We start from the raw sequence: 20,205 nt of genomic DNA, 5'->3' as shown, positions 1-20,205 counted from the left end.
CATACTATGTTATTGGCTTTGCACACATTTAAATATTTCAGGAACCCTATGAGGTAGTTATTATCACACTTTTCCTTCTCCGTATTTCTTAAATGGGGAAACTGAGGCTGAAGGTTACATGGCTAGTAAGGTGGCAGGGCCAGAATCCGGGCCCATGGCTGTCTCTGGACAAAACCATACTGCCTCTCTAGTCTGAGACCTGAGGGATTAGCTTTAGCAATTGTTCAAAAGAATGTGAAAGTCTGGGAAAAGCTATTAAAGAAGGCTCTGTAATGTCTTTTTCTGGATAGTCCGGCACCTCTTTGTGATAGGGACCCTAACACACACACACACACAGGTTGACTGTACAATCTTTAAGGGTATGCATAGCAATTTTCTACAATGCCATCATATCAACTTTTGCTTTTGGGGAGAATGTTTATAATCAGAGTGCTCTCTGCAAAGTAGAAGCATGCACTGTTTCACAAGCAATGGGTGAGAAATGCGCTTACCTACTTTATGTACTAAGTAAATTTTTTTTTTTTAGGACAAGATGAAAAGTACCAAGTGTCTAGTGCCATAATGAGGGGTTTTACACTCAGGGCTGGAGCAGGGGTGTGTTGGCTGTCCTGCAGGCACAAGGGTCCAAGGAATCTTTCTGGACCAGGGCAACACCCTAACTGTCACAGCTCAGCTATGTCCTTGTCTAGAGAGAGAGCTCTGTTGTTTTCACTTAAGGAGAGCCCTTACTCTGGGGCTGAGGGCAAAGCTTGGATTTGAAGAATTGTAAAAATGAACACTTACAAGTAAGGGCCAATGTAAATAGGTCAGCAAGTGGTGAAGGGTTAGCATATATATTAGAATAAAAAAAAGGACGATGAAGATTTCCAGAATTGTGATTGTTATAAATGACTCATTGGCTTGGGCGATGATGAAACAAGCTAATGCTCCTATGATAAGACTCTGCAAGAAAAGAAACAGGATTTGTTTTAATGCATGATTTAAAAAAATCTACATTGTCAGAATATAAATATGATTATATTGCAGTACAGTGGCCTATACTGCTTTGCACATACATTTTTAACATTTCTTATATTTTGAAGAAATGAAATACATGAAAATAAAAGCACATAGTATAGAGGGATAAAAAAAATCAATTTATTTCTCTTCCCCCAACCCAACCTTAGTCTCTCTCCTTAAAAGTAACCACTATTAGCAGTTTGTATTTCATACTAGAAAGAAGTCTGTATATATACAGGTAAAGTACATATACATTGATTTTGGTAGAAACTGTGAGGAAGAGCCTCCGTTTTCTTTCTTTCCAAACAGCTGCTGATTATCTCAACATCATTTATTGGCAAATGCCAGTATTATCCCCACTGATCTGATTTCAGATCAATCCAACCTTTATCGTATACTAAATTCTCAGATGTAGTTTGGTCTCTTGAGACTGTTCTCTTCCATTGAATTGCTGCTTCCTTCTCTAGTACTCTAAGTTATAGACAATTCACTCTATACAGAGTTATTGTTTGGCCTAGTCTTCCTCTTATTACTAATTCTCAGACTGTTTATGTCTGCCATGTTTGTGTTGGTCAAGTTCCCCAGACTAAGCCTGTTGGCATTTGAGTTGGGATTTCTAAATGAAATACTCACTTATAATTTGGAAAAATTACAGAATTCAGTTTCTCTCAAGAACAAAGTATGTCTTTCCAGTTATTTTAGTGGTTTTCAAAAAATATCTCTCAGGAGAGTTTTAAAGTTTTCTTCCTGTATGTATATCACATTTCACTTATTTTTAGATATTTGATCATTTTGATTACTGTTGTAAAGAGAAATATTTTCCTTTTTTCTTTTTTTTTTTTGAGATGGAGTCCTGCTCTGTCGCCAGGCCACAGTGCAGTGGCGCAATCTCAGCTCACTGCAGCCTCTGCCTCCCAGGTTCAAGCGATTCTCCTGCCTCAGCCTCCCAAGTAGCTGGGATTACAGGCACGTGCCACTATACCGGCTAATTTTTGTATTTTTAGTAGAGGCAGGGTTTCACCATGTTGGCCAGGATGGTCTCGATCTCCTGACCTCGTGATCTGCCTGCCTCGGCCTCCCAAAGTGCTGGGATTACAGGCGTGAGGCACTGCGCCCGGCCGAAATATTTTCTTATATTTTAAGTGGTTATTTGTCTAGGAAAGCTTTTATTTATTAACACAATAATGACTCACCTAACTAAATTATCTGGCTCTAAATTGTTTCCGGTTGATTTGGGTTTTTCTAGATATACAATCATATTAGCTGAAAGTAAGGATATATTTTACCTCTTTTTGTTTTTTTTGAGACAGTCTGGCTCTGTCGCCCAGGCTGGAGTGTAGTGGCGTGATCTCAGCTCACTGCAACCTCTGCCTCCTGGGTTCAAACGATTCTCCTGCCGCAGCCTCCTGAGTAGGTGGGACTACAGGCGCGCTCCACCAAGCCTGGCTAATTTTTGTATTTTTAGTAGAGACGGGGTTTCACCATATTGGCCAGGCTGGTCTTGAATTCCTGACTGAGGTGATCTGCCCATCTTGGCCTCCCAAAGTGCTGGGATTACAGATATGAGCCACTGCGCCTGGCCACCTCTTTTCAAATATTATTTCCCCTTCCTAATTATGACTAGTGGTTTCAGAAAAAATTGACTCATGGTGTAGTAGGCATCATTTTTTCCCTCATTTAATAAATAATACTTCTGATGTTTAAATATGCTGACTCTTAGTTTGAAATGTTTATTTTTACAATGTCAATGCAATATTTATATAATCCTGTCTTACTGGTCTCCCTTCTTGGCAATCAGGGACAAATGTTGAATTTTGTCACATGTTCTGTGACATAATCTTCTAATTTTTTATAATGTGATAGATATCTCATTTTCCCTTTTACTTATAATACAGTTAATTATTTTAATAGAGTCTTAATGTTGAATCATCCTGTTTCTTTCTTGTGGTATTGTATTTTCAAAAAGTACTGATGAACATTATCTGCTAATACATTGATATTTTGTTCTGATGCAAGTGAGATCTCTACTTTGTTTTCTTTTTCTGAACTCCATCAAGTTTTCCTATCAGTATTATGCTGAATGTGTAAAGATAGTTCAGAAGTATTTCTTCTTTCTCTATTCTTTGACAAAGTTATAGTAGTGTCAGAATTATATCCCATGAAGGCTTGAAAGAGTTAACTTGTAAAAGGGTCTGGGCCTGATACATTTTTGAAAGATACTCATTTGGTAAAATTCTCATTTTCTTCTATGTTTATACTGCCCTGTTTATATTTTTCCTTATTCTGGGATCAGTTTTGGTAATTTATATTCTTCTAGAAAATCAACCATTTCATTCAATTATTCATATCTGTTTTGCAAGGTACTTCCGTAGATCCTTTCAGTTTCACTGATGTTTGTGATTTTTTCCCCTTCTTGTTTCTAATTTTAAATATACATCCTTTCTTCCCCCTTTTTTTCTTGGTTGGCCAATGGTTTATCAATTTAATAGGACTTTCAAATGACAGCTCTCGTATTGATTGATTCTATTATTTTTGTTTCCTAACTTATAAATTCCTATTATCTTCATTGCTTCCCTAATTTCCTTTGTGAGAGGAAACCGAACCAACCCAAATGTCCATCAATGATAGACCGGATAAAGAAAATGTGGCGCATATACACCACGGAATACTATGCAGTCATAAAAAAGGATGAGTTCATGTCCTTTGCAGGGACATGGATGAAGCTGGAAACCATCATTCTCAGCAAACTAACGCAAGAACAGAAAACCAAACACTGCATGTTCTCACTCATAGGTGGGAGTTGAACACATGGACACTGGGAGGGGAACATCACACACCAGGGCCTGCAGGGAGTGGGGGTCTAGGGGAGGGATAGCATTAGGAGAAATACCTCATGTAGGTGACGGGTTGATGGGTGCAGCAAACCACCATGGCATGTGTATACCTATGTAACAAAACTGCACATTCTGCACGTGTACCCCAGAACTTAAAGTATAATAAAGAAAAGAAAAAAAATGGGGGAAAAAAGAGGCAAGTTTAGTAGGAAAGGTTTAGTGTGTGGGGAGCAAGGGGCGGTGGGGAGGAAAGGTGAAGCAAAACAAAGGTGAGTGGCAAAGTAAATTATGGAAGCTTTCTGGAGCTGGCACCCCCTGGGCATTTCCCCGAGGCCACTGCCGGCCACATCCCCCAGCTAGATCTCACCAGCTCTCTGCTCACCATTCTCAGGATCTTCAATATTCCAGTGGGCGAGAAGGAAAAACGCTTGAGGCTGTCCCTGAATTTGTAAGGGACTTTGGCTCGGCCCTCCGCACGCTCTTTGATCGCCGTCTCATTTAAGAGTTTGGATTCAGTGTGTGCAGAGGGCGTTGGGGGTGGGAGTGTGGGCTCTGCGGGTGGGCGTGTGGTGGCTTTCTTTGAGGGTGCGGTGCCCTCACTGCCTTGGGGACGTACGGTGGCTGCGGACTTCGCAGTGCGAATTGAGACTGCAGGGTGCTTCCGGGATGCGGTCTTCGCTGAGGCGTTGCGCTGTGCCTTGGGTACAGAACTCACTACGCTGCCGCTACTTGGCAGGGCTGTGGCAGTCTCCGGTTGTTTTAGGTTCCCTGAAGGTGCCTCGGGCGACTCAGGTTTGGCGTCTCCAGGATCCATGGTGGGTCCCTAGGGCCCGGCCGTCCGAACCAGGGCCGCAGCAGCGGCTGGCTCTCCCCTGGGAACCAGTGTCGCGTCCCAACGGCTGTTGGCAACCCCTCTGGCGCGAGCACCCGCCTCTCTCGCTGCCCCACTGATAAGCTGAGCCTTTCAGCCACCTCATTACCACAGGGGGTGCAATGCCACCGTCTAGCCTGAGAACTCAAAATCTCTGTAACCCCACCCCTCGGAGCTGCTGGCCAGCGAGGCAGTAAAGAGAGTCAAAGATCCCTGAGGTGGATCCCGACACATTCTTCCCTGCCACCCAGGCCAGGGAGCCGGAAAACCTGATCCCGCTGCTCCCAGCGCTCCCTTGGAAGTTACAGTAGTGCTCTGAGCCCGGCGCAGAGTTCGGAAATCTCTTCCTCCAGCTCCTATACTGAGTTAAAATAACTGCATAAAATATGTGGAAGAATACAGAAATATGTTTAATACTTAGTATCAAACTAAAAAGTAATATAAAATTACAAAACTTCTTTTTTTTCATGCACAGGCTTTTTCTGGTAAGGACCGCTGGGATTGAACAGAAGCTTCCGGTAAATAAGGGCCCCGTCGGCAAGACAGCACACTGCTGTCACAAGTGCAAACACCTGGAAAGAAAGACACGCGTCACTGCCCTAACCATGGTCCCCACTCCTGTCATTCACACAAGTTTTAAGTGGTCTGCCCACCAGATTCCTCTCTTGCTAGGGTACTCGGATTGCTCCCTGTGCTTCACCTAATACTAACATGGAGAGACTTCAGAGATCATCTTATTCTCTTCATTGCTAAGTTTTCTAAATACTTGCCTATAGAAAGAGAAAAGATAATTTAAGGGAGCAGAAAAATAATGAAGCAGTGCAGGCTCTGAAATTCATACTTGTTTGCTTTTATCTGTTGACCTGCTCTTGCATGTATCCTTTTAAGCCCTACTGAGGATATTTAGTTATCAATATTTCTAACCTCAGTGTTCAACTCTGACTTCTCTACTGACAAACTCTATAGAAGAAAAGGTCAAAGTTAACACCAGCTCAGTATTAAATCATGGGGACTGCAGCTCCAGAAAACTGAATGATGTTTTAATCAGTTTAATAAGATGATCCAAAGTGAACTCTCAAAGGCTAGGTTACATCTGCTTAAGGGGTGAGATTCTAAATGGGCCTTAAGAAAGTAAAATTGAGATAATGGCACATATACACCATGGAATATTATGCAGCCATAAAAAAGGAAGAGTTTGCGTCCTTTGTAGGGACATGGATGCAGCTGGAAACCATCATTCTTAGCAAACTATCACAAGAACAGAAAACCAAACACCGCATGTTCTCACTCATAGGTGGGAACTGAACAATGACATCACTTGGACTCGGGAAGGGGAACATCACACATCGGGGCCTATCATGGGGAGGGGGGAGTGGGGAGGGATTGCATTGGGAGTTATACCTGATATAAATGATGAATTGATGGGTGCTGACGAGTTGATGGGTGCAGCACACCAACATGGCACAAGTATACATATGTAACAAACCTGCACGTTATGCACATGTACCCTAGAACTTAAAGTATAATAATAAAAAAAATAATAAAAAAAAGAAAAAAAAGTATAAAACTTGAAAATAAGGATAAAAGGGTACAGCAAGTCCTTTTGATGTCTTACCAGTATATTATTTCAATAGCCCACTCCATGACAATTTATCTGATTACTCATGTTTGACTTTGCTATTTCCTATTTGATTAGAGACTAGACACTACGGAATTATATGTTAAATTATAGATTTTTGTCAAGTAAAAAAGATAACTTTAAAGATTGCTGTTCTGTTGTCCCGTGGGTCACTAACCAATGTTGTATCCAACCCAGCTATCCTATTCTAACATCCTTTTAATGTCTTTCCTGATGTACTATATATATCCTTGTTCCTCAAACGCTCTTGGAACCAGTTTCATCCTCATATTGGTATGTATGTATATGTATACTTATATACACATATATGTACATATATGCATATATGTATACATTACCTGTAAACATAATAAAGTGCTTTGAGGAAATTTAAAAAAAAAAAGTAAAATTGAGATAAAAGCAATAAACAAGAACACGTGGGGACCTTCAGACTCTCTGATGGCTATCTGAGAGCTGGTGCCTGGTCGGGGAGGGGGATGCCATTCCTTGCATGCTGTTTGGTCACCTTCATCCAGTGGTCAGGCAGTTTGGTTTCCTGGCTCCAGACATGGCTCTCAGTCTCCTTTTCCACCCAGAGTCTGAAGCCACTGCCTCCTAGGTTCTGACCACACTGAATACCTCCTACCAATCTTTTCATGACTAGCACTCTGTACACTATTGGCTCCCCTACCTGGAAACTCTTCCCTTTTTTTCTCCTTTATTCTCAGCAAACAGCAATTCCACTGCCAGAGAGGTAGTTTCCTCTTTTCTGCACTCTGCAGCTCCCTGTCAACAACTTATATACAGCGGTTTCCACTTGTGTCTCCTGTGTTAGGTTCTAAGCAACTTGAGGACAGGGCTCACACTCTAGTCAGTGCTATCTGAAAGCAGCATAATGTGAGTCACCAATGTAACACAGCCACATAATTAAAGATTTTTTAACAGCCACATTATCAATGTAAAGAAAAAAATAAGTCAGCCAGGCGTGGTGGCTCCCGCCTGTAATTCCAGCACTTTGGGAGGCTGAGGTGGGCAGATCACGAGGTCAGAAGATTGAGACCATCCTGGTTAACACAGTGAAACTCCATATCTACTAAAAATACAAAAAATTAGCCGGGGGTGGTGGCAGGCACCTGTAGTCCCCGTTAGTCGGGAGGCTGAGGTAGAATGGTGTGAATCCGGGAGGCGGAGCTTGCAGTGAGCCGAGATGGCACCACTGCACTCCATCCAGCCTGGGTGACAGAGCGAGACTCCGTCTCAAAAAAAAAAAAAAAAAAAAGAAAAGTCATAGATTTTAATATATTTAGCTCAGTATATCTAAAACATTATCATTTAACATGTAATCAACAAAGTTATTAACAAAATATTCTACAATCCTTGTTGGGGGTAATAAATCTTTGAAATTCAATGTGTATTTTTGTGCTTACAGCTGATCTTGATTCAGACTAGCCACATTTCCAGTGCTCAGTAGCCCCATTGCCTAGCAACTACGGTTACTATACTGAACAGCACAACTCTATATTTTGTCAGCCCCTGCCAAAGTATACTTAAGAAATGAGTAAATTAATGAACGAGTAAAAAAGTGAATGAAAGTAAATCCTATGCCTGGTCCCTCCTCCTTCATAGTAGAAAGATGTGTATTATCTTCAAAAACAACTGGGGGAAATTGACACAGAGCTATCTCATTTCTAGAATAATTCTGACTCCTCATGAAGTTGCTTAGGGCCTAAGGGAGATGGGTTCTGACATATATGGCTGAGAACTCTCCTAAGTGACCCATACTATGAAAGAACATGGAAGTAAGAAGATTTATTTAAGAACTTTCTTTTTTTTTTTTTTTTTTTGAGACAGGAGTCTCGCTCTGTCGCCCAGGCTGGAGTGCAGTGGCGGGATCTCAGCTCACTGCAAGCTCTGCCTCCCGGGTTTACGCCGTTCTCCTACCTCAGCCTCCCGAGTAGCTGGGACTACATTAGCTGGGACTACAGGCGCCCGCCACCTCGCCCGGCTAGTTTTTTGTATTTTTTTTTTTAGTAGAGACGGGGTTTCACCGTGTTAGCCAGGATGGTCTTGATCTCCTGACCTCGTGATCCGCCCGTCTCAGCCTCCCAAAGTGCTGGGATTACAGGCTTGGGCCACCGCGCCCGGCCTTATTTAAGAACTTTCTAATTCAATTCTTTAGGTCAGAACCTAGAAAAGCTAAGTGATTTTGAACCTTGTATGAGAAATCTCAGAAGAGTATCAGATAGAACTATAAATTACCTGAGTCATTTTCTGGCTTGCTTTCTAGGATGAAGTCTGATGGAATGGATCTGCTTCTCTTCAAGCAGTGTTCAAAATGATCCTTTAGTTGCAAGGTGCCCTGCCAATGTTTCCTTACTGTAAGGACATCATCTATTATATTCTATCTGAAGGATCTGAACAAGAAATAACCGAGCTCAAAACAGTCTGTCTCATCTTAACAAGTGGTATGTATCCTTTTCTATAAAAGGGAGAGCTATGAAACTCATCCATCTTTTTGTTTTGTTTTGCTTGGTATCAGGTTTCTCAGAGCTAAGTGCTGTAACTGATTCCAGTAGCTTTTGTTGGTCTAGTCTAGCCCTACGTACCTATAAGAAATCTGTAGGAACCTCTTTATTGGGTTAATTCTGCGTCTAGTATCAAATCATACTCCTTCACGTTAATCAGGGCAAGCATTCACAGACAAAAATATTGAGCCACTAGGCACTGTATATTAGCCTAAGAATCTCAAGGATGAATACAGTATAGCTTTCTATTCTTACATCTGTTTTCCAAATAAATTTGCATTCTGATAAAACCTGAAGAAAGAAAGCAGAAAGACTTCCACTTACCCCTCCACCAACTGTCAATGGTGTGGTTTCTGGTATCAGAGCCAACACAGATACGATGAGCATGAATACTGTTGTTACCAGTGAGTTGATAATATCCTAAAAACACACAATAAAGCTGAGTCTTACATGAAGACTACCAAGTAATGCTAAACAAAACAAACCAAAACAAAACAAAACAAAACAAAACAAACAAAAGTCAGCAGGCCAAATGCACTGGCTCCCGCCTGTAATCCCAGCACTTTAGGAGGCGGACAGATCACCTGAAGCCTGGAGTTTGAGAGCAGCCTGGCCAACATGGTGAAACCCCGTCTCTACTAAAAAAACAAAAATTAGCCGGGCATGGTGGTACATGCCTGTAATCCCAGCTACTCGGGAGGCTGAGGCACAAAAATTGCTTAAACCCGGGAGGCAGAAGTTGCAGTGAACTGAGATCACGCCATTGCACTACAGCCTGGGCAACAGAGTGAGACTCTGTTTCAACAAAAGGAGTCAGCTTCCTAAATATTTTGAAAGTTTCATTTTATTAAACAAATTCATTTAGCACATATCTTTCAGGAAACCAAAATGTCACCGTAAAATGATACCTAGATAGTATCTGGTCTATAATGACACCTAGTGGTTTTCTTTTACCTGTAATATGCCAATCTTACTTAAAAAGCTTTTTATTTCTTTTTTACTTAACATAAATGTAGTTGGAGGGAAAACCCATCTGATTAGGAAATAAAGTAGATGATGTATTATGTAGAAAGTTTAAGGTAGAAGGGGTGCCATGGGAAGTAAAACTGCTCATTTTTTTTTTTTTTTTGAGACGGAGTCTCGCTCTGTCACCCAGGCTGGAGTGCTGTGGCCGGATCTCAGCTCACTGCAAGCTCCGCCTCCCGGGTTCACACCATTCTCCTGCCTCAGCCTCCCAGGTAGCTGGGACTACAGGCGCCGCCACCTCGCCCGGCTAGTTTTTTTGTAGTTTTTAGTAGAGACGGGGTTTCACCGTGTTAGCCAGGATGGTCTCGATCTCCTGATCTCGCGATCCGGCCGTCTCGGCCTCCCAAAGTGCTAGGATTACAGGCTTGAGCCACCGCGCCTGGCCAAAACTGCTCATTTTTAATAACATAAGAAAATGCAGAGTAGTCTACATTGTATATCAAACTTCAAGTTACTAAAAATGCAATTAATGCTGGGCGCTGTGGCTCATGTCATGGTAATCCCAACACTTTGGGAGGCTGAGGCGGTTGGATCACCTGAGGTCAGGAGTTCAAGACCAGTCTAACCAACATGGTGAAACTCTGTCTTTATTAAAAAATACAAAAATTAGCCAGGCATGGTGGTGGGCGCCTGTGGTCCCAGCTACTTGGGAGGCTGAGGCAGGAGAATTGCTTGAAGCCAGGAGATGGAGATTGCAGTGAGCTGAGATTGCACCACTGCATTCCAGCCTGGGTGACAGAGCGAGACTCTGAGACTCAGTCTCAAAAAAAAAAAAAAAAGGCAATTAATAAAACTTAAAATAGCACACACTTAAGAGAAAGTGGTAATTTTCAGGAAATCCCCACAGGCATCTCTATGCAATGGATGACCAATTATGCTATTATTGCTGATGATATAGCTCATTTGCTTAAAATTTTCACAAAGTAAAAATTAGTTTCATTCTTAACTGTGATGTCAAGAAGTGCAATTTTACATTTTTAAAATGGATGTGTAGTGTGGGAAAGGTAAACTGTCTAGCTGAGAAAGGTGTATGTATGTTTGCAGATAACCACAGGCAGGAAGGAATAACACAAATAGCAAACTGCAAAACTCTGGTAATTTAGAAAAGCAATTAGAAAGAAAGAAGAGGTTCAATGGGGGCAGGGCAAGGTCAGATACACTTAGGAAGAAAAAAGTTATCATTTGTAGGAGACACTGAGACAACTATTCTAGGTTAACTCTCTTTTGTGTTGGATTTTTTGCTCTCCTTCAAAAGGCAACAGACCATACCCCTGCTTCAGACAGGCAGCCTGCCTCCTGTGAGCAATCTGGGCAAGTGTTTATAGATGGCTTTGGATCAAAGCAGTGTTCTAGGGAGGGCAGAGAACCACAGGGGGAAAAAAAGGATATGCCTACCCTGGAACACCAATGATCCTCAAGAGTAATTTAGACCATTTCTTTTATATTAAAAATGAAACATCTATATGCCACAGAGTAGAATGTAAACTTAATTACAAAAATAGGGATTTCAAAGGAATTCTGAGCCTATGCTTAGATACCACCTCAAAGCCATGGGTTGACTCATTTTTTTGTGTTTTCTGTCATTTGGGGCTCTTGGGGGGAACAATCAGAGAAGGTCTGCTCTGCAGACTGTATCAGGGACAACAACTTTGGGACAGTTTGAGTGGAGATGACCAAGCCCTCTCCTAGTTAGCAAAGGCAGTGGCTAGCAGATGGAAGTACTTACAACTTACCTTTTCCCCACCTACAGATGAATTGGAACAGTCAGCCATCTCTGTGTCCTACACTTTAGGTAAGAGCCCCAGGCAACTTCTGCACCTGTGCTCTGGCTCCAATTCCACTCTGCAGGGACCTCACTCTATTCATTACTTTTATTTGTCTCTGACCATATTTCCTCAACTCAGAGATGACTCCTCTAGTTGTCTCTTTCCTTCCCTGCTCAGTCCCACAACTTTCCTGTCACTTGCCCACTTTAGGCAAACTCCTCTGGAAAAGGTCACCTGGGGGGCGGGGGGGGGGGGGGAGAGAGAGAGAGAGAGAGAGAGAGAGAGAGGGGAGAGAGAGAGAGAGAGAGAGAGAGAGAGAGAGAGAGAGAGAGAGAGAGAGAGACTTATCTTTCTGTTTACATGTGTCCATTCTTCTTGAAATGTATTCCCGTCTTGGCTTCGGTGACACCAGTCTCACTTGGGTGCTCTCCTGCCTTTTCTGGCCACGTCTCGTCTCATATGTTGGCGTTTCCCAGTTTTACCTTCAGCTCTCTCTACACTCTTTCTGAGCCATTTTGGCCAGTCCAAGCTCAGTTAACATCACAAGGTGATGACTCCTAAAGTGTGGCTCTAGCTCCTCTTAAGTTTCACACCATTTCTGAACATCTCCATATGAATATCGCATGAGTAACTAATATCTAGTATTTATCAAGCTAAACTCATTACATACGGCTCTGCTGCACCCTTCCTTAAACGTATTCTTCCTCTGTCAGTATCCTCTCAAGATATAGAGGCTGATCATCTGATCATGCCACTCTCCTACTTAAAAACCTCCAACAACTCCCATTAGGCTTTGGGTTAAAGTCCAGAGCACATAAACCCTTGTATGCCCTGACCCCATTGTCTCAAACCTCACTTTTGCCCGGGCTCTTGTTCACAACTCAATACCCAACCATTTAGATACACCTGCAGGTCCTGGAGGGTCATGCTCTTTCTCCACCTAGACCCTCACATATGCTGCTGCTTTTCCAGCAGAAAAGCACTTTCCCTTCCCTGTCTCAGTCATCTGCTAACTACGTTTCATCCTTCAGCCCTCAGTTTGGGCAGTTTTTCTTCACAGCCTACTGTGATCTGGTCCCTTTCCCTCGCTGGGTTGCATCCATGCCATCCTAGGTGTGTATCTATCACAGCACCTATTCCCTGTGTTGCTTCCTGGGTGCATTTAAAGTCTCTGAGGTACAAGATTTTTGTTTTGTCTTACCAAAGAACCAATTACAGAATCTAGGATTAGCAAATACTTAACATTTGCTAAATAAATAATTTCATTAGACAAAGATCAGAAAGGATTCTGGGTTTCGTAACGGAGCAAAAACTTAGTTACCCATATAACACCCCATTTCTAAGAGATACAATATCAGTAAAGTTTGATCCTTAGAGATTTGGGGACTATTCCTTTTAGTGTGCTACATATAAGCAACTCTCTCTCAGTCTATTCTGTTACACTCCCGGCTCTAGGTTTATTACTGGGACATGTAAGAAACTCCAAGGAATTATGTTTGGAGAAAAAGAAAGGCTAAAATGTGTTTTATTAAACTCTACAGAAGCTGTGAAGAGCAACTACGCAAGACAAAGAGGATGTGGACCAGTGTTCATTATCTTCTTGAAGAAATATTTAGAACAATTTAGTTTAACCCTTTCTGCCACTAAATGAGGTCCAACTGAGGAAGACTTTGCACTGTTTTCCTAGACCTCCCTCCAAGCAAGTAGAGCCCCGAAGTGTAGATTAAATAGTTTTGAGAGGTGCTATGAATATCCTATTTCCCAGCTTTTCCCTTTGAGGACTTTTAAAAAGTTTATGATTTGCCTGAAATGCTTGCCACTGGCCTTGAAGGTGGTTCCAGAAGGTATCATTTAAAGGCATGCTTATGGTTTAAGAATAGCTCTGAAGTCTTTTCTTGTTGATACGAATTATCAGCTTAGATATTAGTACTGTGGCATCCAAGAGGATGAGACCAGTGCAGCCGAGGAAGACATGGCAGCAATTAGTACAGCCAAAGAGGAGAAGGGCAGCAGGAGGGTTTAGGAGGGAGATCTACGGAGACAGGATGCTGGGGATGAGACTTGCAAGAGGACAGAGGAGAAGTCACTCAGTTTTTCTTAGAATCAGCTTCTAGTCCAGTCTGAGGGGCTGCATACATCTTAATGAATAACTTTAATCTGCCCAATTTGACAGTTTTCAGAACCATCTGGGCATTCCACTGGGCAGTTATTCCTAATAATATGAGTATGGCAGGTTGCAGTCTATATACTATGAAATATCAGAGGTGCTAACATTATTTAGTAATAACTACAGATATTTTCAAGTGAGATAACATTGTACGTTAGCTTCCTCAATTAGTTTGATTTTCCATTTAGTGACCAAGGATGTGCAAGGATAGATACTTGTGTATCTCTTTCCATCTCTATCCCAATTTTGAGGCCATATTAACATGCATTCAAATAGGTAATAAAGATTAAGAAAGCACTGTAATTTTATTAACATGGTCCTAAATTTAAATTTCTTTAGAAGATGTATCCAAGCAAATTCTAACAGAAGTGTCAGCCGAATCTACTGATATATGTGCACAGAGAACGTATGCTCTGTGGCTGCCCTGCATCCTTAAGACCCTCTCCCAAGGCAATACAGGGCACACTAGCAATGGGTAGGGCTCCTCCTTCCTAAGCCTATCAGAGATTACCTTAAGGGTTTAAGAGAAACAAAAAACAGAGTTCATTAAAATATCTTATTATGGTAGGAAAAAGTAAAATTTAAGGATGAAACTGAACACTTACAAGCAAAGGCCAAAATAACCACTTCATTAGTCGATCAAGTCTGAGTATATATAAAAGTATGAAAAACAAAATAACGGTGACTTCAAATCCAGTGATAACAATATATGGTTCAGGGGCTTGTGCGATGATAAAAAACGTCATAGATGTCACAGTTAGTGCCTAGAAGAAAAAAACCCATGATTTATTCAGTGACAACTGAATACAAATTTAAACTGTAAAAATGATAATTTCTAAAATAATAGGCTGGGCACAGTGTGTACTCCCAGTATTCTGGGAGGCTGAGGTAGGAGGATTGCTTGAGGCTAGGAGTTCAAGACCAGCCTGGGCAACATAATGAGACCTCATCTCCAAATAAACAAAAATAACCAGATACTGGGGTTTCTGCCATACACACACACATATAAAACAGCCATGGCTAAAGTGTATGGATATTGACTTATCTTTGTCTTTTTGAGGACTGGGTATTCCTCTCTATTTTAAGTCTAATTAATTATTCCTCTTGTGTTTCTGACACCATCACTTCCCACATCAGTTCTCTTGATCTTTTTCCACCAAATACTTCCATTCCCTCTTGTACTTTCAATCCATCCTCTGCTAGCTCCTTTTCTCATCATCCTAGAAACATCTCAGTTGTCTTCTTTTAAAATATACACACACATACTCCTTCCTTTTATCCTGCTCCCCACAGAAACCCTTGTTTTGTTTTCTATTGTTGTTATGCTTCCTCAAAAAGGCTGTCTACTGGCTGTCTATAATTTCTTACCATCCATTTATCACTCCTTAATTCTTAACAATCTGGAGTCTACTGTCAGATTTAAACTTAGAATGTTGCCAGAAAAATACTGAGGAGCAAAGTTCAAAACAAATTGTCAGGGCGGGCGCGGTGGCTCATGTCTGTAATCCCAGCACTTTGGGAGGCCAAGACAGGCGGATTGCCTGAAGTCAGGAGTTTGAGACCAGCCTGGCCAACATGGTGAAACCTTGTCTCTACTAAAAATACAAAAATTATCCAGGTGTGGTAGCAGGTGCCTGTAATCCCAGCTACTCGGGTGGCTGAGGCAGGAGAATTGCTTGAACCCAGGATGTGGGGGTTGCAGTGAGCTGAGATCATGCCACTGCACTTCATCCAGCCTGAGTGACAGAGCCAGACCCTGTCTCAAAAACAAAAACAAAAAAAAATTGTCAGAGGAAAAACAATTCTGACGTTTAATAGCTTTATTACCAAAGTACCACTTTTTATACACTTCTACCTAAACAATGCAATCAGAATCTATGCTATTTTAAGTGAAAAAAAAAAAAAAAAACCTCTGAAATTTCTTCATTTCCAAATGAAGATACAGAACATGGCAATGTTAAGTGAAAAAAAATTAAGCTGGTGGGTCCCAGGGGAGTTCTGTCAATGTTCTTAGGAAATAAAGCTCTCTCCAAAGCTCTGTGCTGTTGGTAAACAGTTTGGTTAAGAGTCTTCCCTGGCTAGACTTTTAAAATATCCTGTCAGCTGGTAACATATACATACTCATTTTAAGTCCATATAGGTTACTTATTTATAATTCTTCCAATTACTTTATTAGCATAAATATGCCCTTCTTTTAAACTTCTAAATTGGTCAGTTTGATTACTAATAGTTACTAAGTAACTTCATTCTTTATAATTAATATAATTACTATTAGCAACACATCATCTCCAACTACTCCAATTACTCTGCTGGACCAAGGTCTTCAGCCCACAGATTATGAAATGAAGGGTCACTTTTTCAGTCCCTATCCTCTGTAACCTTTCTGCATCATGGTAATTTGCACTGGTGATTACTCCATTTCCTTAAAACTTTCTATGGTTTCTGTCAAACTGGGTCCTCCTGTGATTTATATTTACAGCTCTTACATCTTTCCTAAGCTCCTGGCCTTTGTTTCCAGTTATCTTTTAAATATCTCACTAATAGTATCTCAGACATTACCACTCTATGGATATTGCCTTTGCTAACATCAGTGATTTCAGAAATACTAAATTTAATGAATGTTTTTTTCTTTTTCCAGTACTTTCAGTTGCTGTTTTATAATCAACATTTTTCATTCCTTATCCTAGTGGACCCCTATGATGTTATTGCCATTGGCTGTTCTTCCCCTACTACTGTTTTCTTTTGGTTCCCGTGTCACTTCTCCGAGATTTTAAACCTCTGCTACTGTTCTCTCTTGGTGGGTTCCTCTCATTTTATTCACCCCTGTAAAATGCTGTCATTCTCATTCCACTCAAAGAGTCTGGGTCTCTAACCCAGGTCCATTCCCCACATTTCACACCTAAGTAGCCATTTAGAATCCCTATCTGGATAACCTACAGGAATCTCAGTTCACCATGTCTAAAGCTGAAATCCTGCCCCTTCCTCCTGGATTCACAACCTCAACTGGTGGTACCACAATCTACCTCATCACCCATGCCAGGAACCTAAGATCACTGTTCTTACCCATTCCCCAACTGATCAATAATCAGGTCCTGCTCACTTAATGCCTAAACATTTTGGGCACTCCCTCCTCTTCATCCTTACAACGAATGCCGTCAGCATCTTTTCCATGAACTATCATGACGGAATTTCTAACATGCAAGTTTGTTTACGGATTTCTTCATCTATTCAAAATTCTTCAGTGGCTCTCCAGGGTCTTTAGAATAGAGCCTGCTTCTCACTATGTTTTCAAGATCTTCCACAATTTGGCTCCTGTCTACTTCTTGAGAAAAGACTTACTTCACAATTTATCCACATGAATCAAACTCCTGATCCTCTTTTCACATTTGCTTCATCAATAGGCTGTCTCATCTCAGTGGATGGCGACTCATCCTTCCAGTTGCTTAAACCAAAAACTTTAGAAGCTGTCTTGGACTCCTCTTTTGTTTACCCCACATCTGGCTCATCAGCAAATCTTGTTGGTGCTACTTTTAAAATATTATATTCCAAATGTGACCACTTATTACCTGCTCTGCTACCACCAGCCACCATCATCATCTCTTGCCCAGATTATTACAATTGGTCTCTTTGGTTCTACCTTTGCCCCTGCAGCAATCCCCTTCTGTCCTTCCCTACGAATCTACTGTTAACATAGCAGCTAGTATTTTGTTTTTTGTTTGTTTGTTTTTGAGAGGGAGTCTCACTCTGTCACCCAGGCTGGAGTGCAGTGGGGTGATTTTGGCTTACCTCAACCTCTGTCTCCCAGGTTCCAGTGACTCCCCTGCCTCAGCCTCCTGAGTAGCTGAGATTACAGGCATGCGCCACCACGCCTGGCTAATTTTTTTTTTTTTTTTTTGTATTTTTAGTAGAGATGGGGTTTCACCATGTTGGTCAGGCTGCTGGAACTCCTAACTTCAAATGATCTGCCTGCCTTGGCCTCCCAAAGTGCTGGGATTACAGGGTGAGCCACTGGGCCTGGCCTAGTATACTTTAAAAATATAAGTTAGATCATATACTTTACTTAAAACCTTCCTCATCTTCACTCACTCACCCCAGTCCAGTTACGCTGGTTTCCTTGCTCTTTCTTGATGCCTTCCCGCACATTCCTGCCATAAGGCCACACCGCACTGGATTTTCTCTGCTTCAAACACTCTTGTTCCAGGTATTCTCATAGCGAACTCCCTCATCTCAGTCACATCTTTGATCAGATGTCATCTCAACAAAGTCTAGAATTCTATTCATTATTGCAACTTTTCTCTGCAACTCCCTCCCGGCCTTACAAACTCCCTTACCTGGCTTTTACTTTTCTCTTGTTCCACTGCACATACCACCTTCTAGAATACTAAAATTTATTGTGTTTGCCTCCTCTGCCCTCCCATCCCAATATGTGTACTCCACGAGGGCAGGGCTCTTTGTATTTTGTTCACTAGTATTTTTCAAGAGGCTGGAACAGTGCCTGGCACATGACATGCATTACACAGATTATTTGAATAAATGAAGTAACACTCAACTTCTTATATTTCTCTGCAGCAATTGTGCTATTTTTTGCCTCCATGCCTTTAGTCAGGTGGCTCTTAGATCCAACCCTAGATTGCTCTAGGAAGAGTTTTTTTCTGACACCTATCTCCTTAGTTAGATGCCTCACTTCTGTGTTCTATCTCCACCTTATCACGTATCTTAACTATCTGCTCATGTGTCTGTCTCATAACTAAACTGAAGAACTCCATGAGTCAGGGATTTTTGTCCTGGTTTGTCTTTGCTGTTCCAGCTCCTAGCCCAGAGTTTGGACCATATTAAGTATTCAAATGGTTTGTTGAGGAAATTAATATGTCAAAAACTAACCATTCTCACAGAACATGGTTCCCCCTTCAGTGTTCAAGATGTTTCCTTTTTCAGTGTTCAAGATCCCAGACCTTCTCGTCACTTTTGTCCTGAGTATTTACTCCCAATCAAAAGTTCTCTCTCCTTCCCTCGACTCCAGAGTTGTTTTCTAAATCTCTTATGTATCTCAACTTACACGATATGAAAGCTACTTCTCACAATCACAGACTTTTGGTGTGGGAAGGATCTTATATGCACTTTGTTCAACCCACTCACCTTCAGTTTGAGTCTCCTTTATAACATCCTCACCAAGTGCTCACCTATGCCTGGTACTTTTGTCTGGGAATGCACTGCCTTCCCAAGTGGCCATTTAGTTTTGGGAGATCTCCCAATATAAGATTCCTCCTCACATTAATTGGAAATGTTTTCCTTGTAACTTTGAATTATCTCCATTTTGCCTCTCCCATGTCAACTCTTTAAAACTTAAAACACTTTATTTTTTCCTTCCCTTTAAGGTTTCTCTGTGAATTACTTCAATGATGAGTTTCTAGGATAGATTCCTTCAACGAGGACAGTTTCCACTTCTCTAACTAGCTAGGCCACTTCTCTCCAAATGATCAACTTTCTCCAAACTGTTCAGAAGCGACTGCAGTGCTCCCGGTAGGAAGTCTGCTGCTAGAAACGAGCAGTTCTCTCTGTCCTGGTTCTGGGCTGTATCAGCCTTGAACTCAATCACATCAAACGTTTGTCTTATAGAAGTCCACATAACATTTACCGAAACCCCTGAGGCTTTTTTTTTCCTTTCAAATCTTGTGGGCTTCTGAGAGGTGTAACTGCAGCTGTCTCGCCTGGTACCTTTTAATTTTAAAAAAAAGGTTTTGTTTTGTTTTGTTTTTGGTTTTGTTTTTAAAGAGACAGGATCTCTCTGTCGCCTAGGCTTGTGTGCAGTGGTGCGATCAAGGTTCACTGCAGCCTCGAAATCCTGGGCTCAAGCGATCCTCCCGTCCTGGCCTCCCAAAGTACTGGGACCACAGGTGTGCGCCACGGCGCCCCGCCCTCTCTGGTTTTCATGAATGTGCGTCCCTAAACCCTCCTAAGGGGAGGGAGGACGGTGCCGTATCTCTCTCCTTCTTCCCTCACGAAGCCGTGCCTTGCCTTTCAATCTTGATCAAAGCGAGGTTGAAAAGCAAACAGGGCGTTCAGCTGTGCACTTCATACCCACATCTCCCGCCCCCGAGCAGCTTCAACAGCCTCCCGCCCTCCGCGGCGGGGCCTCACCAGCCGCAGCATCTTCACGTGTCCTTTCACACTGAAGCAGAAGGGGCGATGTTTTATTTTCGGCTGCACGTTATCCATCGCCCCTGCAGACCGAGCAGCCGCAGTTCTCCTCAACTCTTCTCAGCACGCTGCCCGAGTAGTTTCTGCGCAGCTACAGCAACCGCCGCCGCGGCCGAGCACCGCCCTCCTAGACTTCTCGCCCAGCTGGACTTCCCGCTCTCCCGCGCGCATGCGCACGGCGCCGCGGTCGGTCTTGCGCAT

At 42.0% G+C, this 20,205-nt stretch overlaps 2 protein-coding genes across 5 annotated transcripts in view; both read right to left on the bottom strand.

The window, feature by feature from the left end:
• CMTM1 (CKLF like MARVEL transmembrane domain containing 1) overlaps nucleotides 1–8,657 on the bottom strand; it is a 9,048-nt gene extending 391 nt beyond the window's left edge. Inside the window, exons 1-3 of the mRNA XM_030925488.1 lie at nucleotides 8,582–8,657; nucleotides 4,216–5,079; nucleotides 784–942 (exon numbers count right to left, since the gene is read on the bottom strand). Of these exons, the coding sequence (XP_030781348.1) occupies nucleotides 784–942; nucleotides 4,216–4,647 (591 nt within the window). The 5' untranslated portion in view covers nucleotides 4,648–5,079; nucleotides 8,582–8,657. The remainder of the gene's footprint in view (nucleotides 1–783; nucleotides 943–4,215; nucleotides 5,080–8,581) is intronic.
• Nucleotides 5,090–20,205, bottom strand: LOC104655673 (chemokine-like factor). Of its 4 annotated transcripts, none has more exons than XM_010355175.2 (4): nucleotides 19,945–20,205; nucleotides 14,412–14,570; nucleotides 9,172–9,267; nucleotides 5,090–5,276 (listed from the first exon to the last, which is right to left on the bottom strand). In XM_010355175.2, exons 1-4 carry the CDS (start codon nucleotides 20,020–20,022, stop codon nucleotides 5,151–5,153), a joined length of 459 nt encoding a protein of 152 aa, XP_010353477.1. In that variant the 5' UTR covers nucleotides 20,023–20,205; the 3' UTR covers nucleotides 5,090–5,150. The 4 variants fall into 4 exon arrangements, with proteins under 4 accessions (XP_010353477.1, XP_030781350.1, XP_010353482.1 ...); XM_030925490.1 differs by having other exon boundaries at nucleotides 5,092–5,276; nucleotides 19,963–20,161; XM_030925491.1 differs by lacking the exon at nucleotides 5,090–5,276 and adding an exon at nucleotides 8,582–8,698 and having other exon boundaries at nucleotides 19,945–20,176.

The sequence above is a fragment of the Rhinopithecus roxellana genome, chromosome 20, assembly GCF_007565055.1.
Source record: "Rhinopithecus roxellana isolate Shanxi Qingling chromosome 20, ASM756505v1, whole genome shotgun sequence".
Classification (NCBI taxonomy): domain Eukaryota; kingdom Metazoa; phylum Chordata; class Mammalia; order Primates; family Cercopithecidae; genus Rhinopithecus; species Rhinopithecus roxellana.
The sequence above is the reverse complement of the archived record's forward strand: the minus strand, read 5'-3'. Positions and strand labels throughout refer to the sequence as shown.